Source organism: Mandrillus leucophaeus, unplaced genomic scaffold, assembly GCF_000951045.1.
Source record: "Mandrillus leucophaeus isolate KB7577 unplaced genomic scaffold, Mleu.le_1.0 Scaffold77, whole genome shotgun sequence".
NCBI classification, from domain to species: Eukaryota; Metazoa; Chordata; class Mammalia; order Primates; family Cercopithecidae; genus Mandrillus; species Mandrillus leucophaeus.
In genome coordinates this window covers 6,816,342-6,821,471 of record NW_012108363.1, presented here as the reverse complement: position 1 = coordinate 6,821,471, position 5,130 = coordinate 6,816,342, and the positions used below count along the sequence as shown (strand labels likewise).

Below are 5,130 nucleotides of genomic sequence, written 5' to 3'. Positions count from 1 at the left end.
ACTGAGACTTTGTCTCAAAAAAAAAAAAAAAAAAAAGGAGCATAAAGGGACCCTGACATCAAAAAAATTGAGAGGTGCTGCTCTGTAGGCAGGCATTGAGGCATCTTGCTGGGGCTATGCCATCTCCATTGACCAAGCTATGCTCTCTCCCTCCCTTCCTGTTACATTCTCTAACACACAGAATCCCAGAGACAGTGGGCACAGCAACCAGGACAGGACAACAGACAGTGTCTGACAGAGAGATGGGGAAGAAGAAAGAGGGGATGGGGAAACTTTGTTTATCCTTTACAGACTTCTGTACTGCCTGAAAGCTTTCACTTAAAATGGCTTGAATCACTTTTGTAATAATAAAAATAGTACCCTCAGAAAATAAGAGAAATATTGATGGCAGGTGTTGATTCTGCAGTATGTCATGAATTCTGGGTCACACAGAAGGAACACACAATGATCTTGCATGTTTTTTGTTGTTTTTTGTTTTTGCTTTTCAAAGCATTGGCACATACAGAAGTTACAATCAAGGTTATTTCTGCCAAGAGTACAAGTCTATAAATTCTTGGGCTGTTTCATAATCGTTGCAATGAATTTTTCTAGTTATCAATATCCTGCTTTTCCTAGTTCACCTCTGCAAAACTCTGTGGATTTTTTGTTTGTTTGTTTGTTTGTTTGTTTTTTGTTTTGTTTTAAGAGACAGAGTCTCCCTCTGTCACCAGGCTGGAGTGCAATGGCGCCATCTCGGCTCACTGCAACCTCCGCCTCCTGGGTTCAAGCAATTCTCATGCCTCAACCTTCTGGGTAGCTGGGACTACAGGCATGTGCCACCAAACCCGGCTAATTTTTGCATTTTTGATAGAGATGGGGTTTTGCCATGCCGGCCAGGGTGATCTCGAATTTCTGGCAGAGAGTGATCCGCCCACCTTGGCCCTCCAAAGTGCTGGGATTATAGGCATGAGCCACTGTGCCTGGCCACTGCTGTGGATTTTTACGATTTAAGTGATATACTTCAAATACTTCACAGATTGTTTACCTGTCCTGTTTTTGTTGTTTTGTTTTGCTCAGGAACTGCAGTGTCGGATGCTGGGAAGGAAAAGAGAGGAAAATGGTTATATGTCTGGTGGGGGAATAAAACATCACATCCTGAAATAGGTAATTAAGAGCCCATCTGGAACTGCAGCTGCTGTATTTAATTATTTAATCCCATGTTTTTTGTATAATCTATTTACGCATATTTGTTTTGATATGGTTTTAATGTAAAGTTTATCTGCTATACAACATTATCGCCCAGGAACATCTCCATTTTACAGATGGGTACAGTCAGGCATTGGGCCAGCAGGCGATTGGCTCTAATTTTTCTGTAGGCCTCAGCAATTCATTCAGGATTTTTATCCAGCAAGAAAATGTGTCAGTTTTCTATAACAAATATTTACTGAGCACCTACTATAGGCCATGCAGTGTGATAGCTATACCTTGGACCTCACAGAATTTACACCTTAGTGCAGAAAATCAAATGTAAAAATGTAATGTAAATAGTTGAAAACATAATTAGTTACAAGTGCAAAATTCTGGGGAAAAAATAAACCAGTATGAGTTGTTATAGGGACATATCATGAGGTTGCCAGACTTGTTCTGGAGGGTCAAGGAAAACTTCCTTGAGAATGGGAGTTTATGCTGAGAGGTGGAGTCATGTATTCATAATCTATAGTTGAGTTACAAGGGAACCATACTGAGAATCTACCAAATGCTAAGCACTGTTCCAGGCACTAAGAATACTGTGAGACTGCGGCAAGGCCCCTACCCTCAAGAAATTTACAGTCCATTAGAGAAGAGAGACCGAAAGATGATTTCAGCCTAACAGGCCAAAGGTAGTGATGGAGCACACACAGGCTGCTGGAAGGGCAGGTAGAGGGAGAGGCATTCAGCTCAACATTGTAGTTCATTGAAAGTTTTATTAGAATAAAGGTTCATGAGGACAGAGTCCCTGTCTGCTTGTTCACCAATGGGACTCTGATACCACCTGGCATATACTTGGTGCTCAATAAATGTTTGTTGAATAACACTTCTGAGTTAAGGTCGTGTAAGAATTAGCCAGGCAAAGAATGGTGGCAACGGTGTTTCAGGTGGACAGAACAGCATCAGCAAAGCTGTGGAAACAAGAAAGAGCGTGGTGCCCACGTCAGACGGCAAGCGGCCATGAAGAGGTGAAATGAGGGGTGGTAGCTGCAGGACATGAGACAGGTGAGCAACAGCCAATCAGGGAGGGCCTTTGTTTCCTGATGGTGAGTCTCCATTGGATTCTGTAGGCAATGGAAAACCACAGAAATGTTTAAGCATGATATGGTCCAGTTAGGAGGATAAGGGAACAGCCAAGATGACAGTTATCATCTAATTCCAGGTCTGAAATTCTGAGCTAGTAAAACTGAAGAGAGAGAGAGATTTCAGAAATGCTTAGAGGGGAGAACAACAGGATATGGATGTTGAATGTGGGAGTGAGAAAGACAGAAAAGTCTTTGTTACCTCACCAGTTCCTACTTGAGACACCTGACCATGGCCTGAGCTGTCCACTAAGACTGAGAACAGGGGCAGGAGTGGAGAAGGGTAAGTCTAGGGGAGAAAGGTGATGAGTTCACATTTACAGTCACTGAGTGACTGTGGGGCACATGCAAGCAGAAGTCGCCTAACAAGTTTCTGATGCATTTGAATCTAAATCAAACTCAGGAAAAGGGTGCAGCTGGAAATACTGATTTGGGAGTCATCAATATCCAGGGAGCAGTTGACCTCCTCAGAGTATATAAGAAATCCGGCCTGGGCACAGTGGCTCACGCCTGTAATCCCAGCACTTTGGGAGGCTGAGGTGAGGGGATCAAGAAGTCAAGAGATCGAGATCACCCTGGCCAATATGGTGAAACCCCGTCTCTACTAAAAATACAAAAAGTAGCTGGGCGTGGTGGCGTGCGCCTGTAGTCCCAGATAATCGGGAGGCTGAAGCAGGAGAATCACTTGAACCCAGGAGGGGGAGATTGCAGTGAGCCGAGACTGCCCCACTGCATTCCAGCCTGGCAACAGAGAGAGATTCCATCTTAAAAAAAAAAGAAAAAGAAAAAAGAAAGAAAGAAATCCATGGGCTGCATGTTCAAACAGAAGAGCAGGATCCTGGAAAACATCAGCATTAAAAAGTAGGCAGAGGAGGTGGAGGAGAAAAAAAAAGAGAAGAAATGGTCAGAGAGATCAGAAAGTAAGAGCAGTATCAGAAGCCGGGGCCAGGAGGAAAACATCCAGGAGGGATGTAAAGTCATATGTACAACAAAATCTTAAAATAGAAACAGAACTTCAATAAAACACACAGGGAGAGGTCCTGGATATAATAAATACCTAAGCTAATAATTAATGAAATTGATCATTGTTTCCCCAGAGCTTCTTTTGTACTTAAGGCAACAGGATAAATGTGGGAGATTTTGTAAGGCTCAGAATTTGGTATCAGAGAGCTGATCTGTTCATCAGGAAAGTGACTTGTTAAATGCCTAGGAACAAAGGAGAAATTCAGCCCGTTTTCATATCCTAGAACTATGTTATTGTTGTTGTTTTTCTCTCTACAATTATCCCCTACAGCTGAAAATTGCAGGTAAGAATTCAAAACTCCTACCCTTGTTCTGTCAAAATCCTGTTGTATTACAATCATTTGTGATGAATAAGCCTGAAATTGAAACCATCAAAGGGAAAAGCCAGCCTGGGTCAGTTTTATCAGAGCTAATCTGTATTTTAAATTGGAATCGTCCAATGGGAAAGACATTTTGCAAACACAAATGCTGCTGCATGATACCAAACAGCACTTTTTTCCTTCTTCTTCTTCTTCTGAAGATGCTAAAAGCCCAAAGGGGAAGCACTCCAAGGGCTACAGTGTCATACACAGAATGGTAACACTGAGGACAAGTTGATGGTGCTTTTTCTTCCTTGTGAAAAGTAGCCATGCCAGTGGCGAGGGGATAGGGGTTAGAAACGGCAAAACTACTGATTTCCAGGTTGTCTGTGTTCCCCCAGCCCTTAGATTCTCAAGTCCTTGAACTCTGACACATGTGCACTGAGACAAAGGCAGGAGCCTCCCAGAACTTGGTAGTAAAGCAATTCTGCAAGACGGAAGTATAATGAGTAGCATAGTATCACTATCCCCTCTCCCCACCAAATCACATCCGCCCAGGAACTCAGACTGTGACATTGTTTAGAAATAGTGTCTTTACAGATGTAATTAGTTAAGCTCTTGAGAGGAAATCATTCTACATTTAGGGTAGGCCCTAAATCCAATGATGGGTGTCCTCAAGAGAAGGGGTCACAGAGAGACACACACAGAGAAGGTCATGTGAAGACAGGAGAGATTGGAGTGATGCTGTCATAAGTCAGGGAATCCCTGGAGTACCAGAAGCTAGGAAGAGGCAAGGAAGGGTTCTCCTTTAGAGCCTCCAAGGAGAGCATGGCCATGCCAACCTCTTGATTTCAGACTTCTGCCCTCCAGAACCGAGAGAGAATAAAAAGTTCTGTTGTTTTAAGTTTGTGGTACTTTGTATTACAGCAGCCCCAGGAAATAAATTCAAAGGAATCAACACACAAAGATCGAAAGCAACCTTAAACGGGGGTAACCAACCTAAAAAAAAGTCAGGAAGTGGGTGCTGAGCACAGGTAAGAAGACTAAATCCAATGAAAGATCCTAGTATTAAACTACAAAGAGTATAACTCTAATGTCATATTATTATTATTAAAATTCCATTGAACTTTGTTTATTTATTTATTTATTGTGGAGGCAGAGTCTCGCTCAGTCGCCAGGCTGGAGTGCAATGGCACGATCTTGGCTCGCTGCAACCTCCGCCTCCCAGGTTCAAGCGATTCTCATGCCTCAGCCTCCCAAGTAGCTGGGATTACAACTGTGCACCGCCAATTTCTTGTATTTTTAGTAGAGATGGGGTCTTGCTATGTTGGCCAGACCAGTCTCAAACTCTTGGCCTCAAATGATCCGCACGTCTCGGCCTCCAAAGTGCTGGGATAACAGGCGTGAACCACTGCACCCCGCCTCACACTGAATATTTAATCCTCATAAGCAACCCTATGAGGCAGACATTATGCCATATTGCCAGTGAATAAACTGAG

The 5,130-nt window shown here is 43.0% G+C and overlaps 1 protein-coding gene across 1 annotated transcript in view; it reads right to left on the bottom strand.

Annotated features, from left to right (window-relative positions):
- The window catches only part of TIMD4 (T-cell immunoglobulin and mucin domain containing 4), a 52,795-nt gene that overhangs the window by 14,872 nt on the left and 32,793 nt on the right, over nt 1–5,130 (bottom strand). Inside the window, exon 6 of the mRNA XM_011966722.1 lies at nt 1,025–1,074. Coding sequence (XP_011822112.1) covers nt 1,025–1,074 — 50 coding nt within the window. The remainder of the gene's footprint in view (nt 1–1,024; nt 1,075–5,130) is intronic.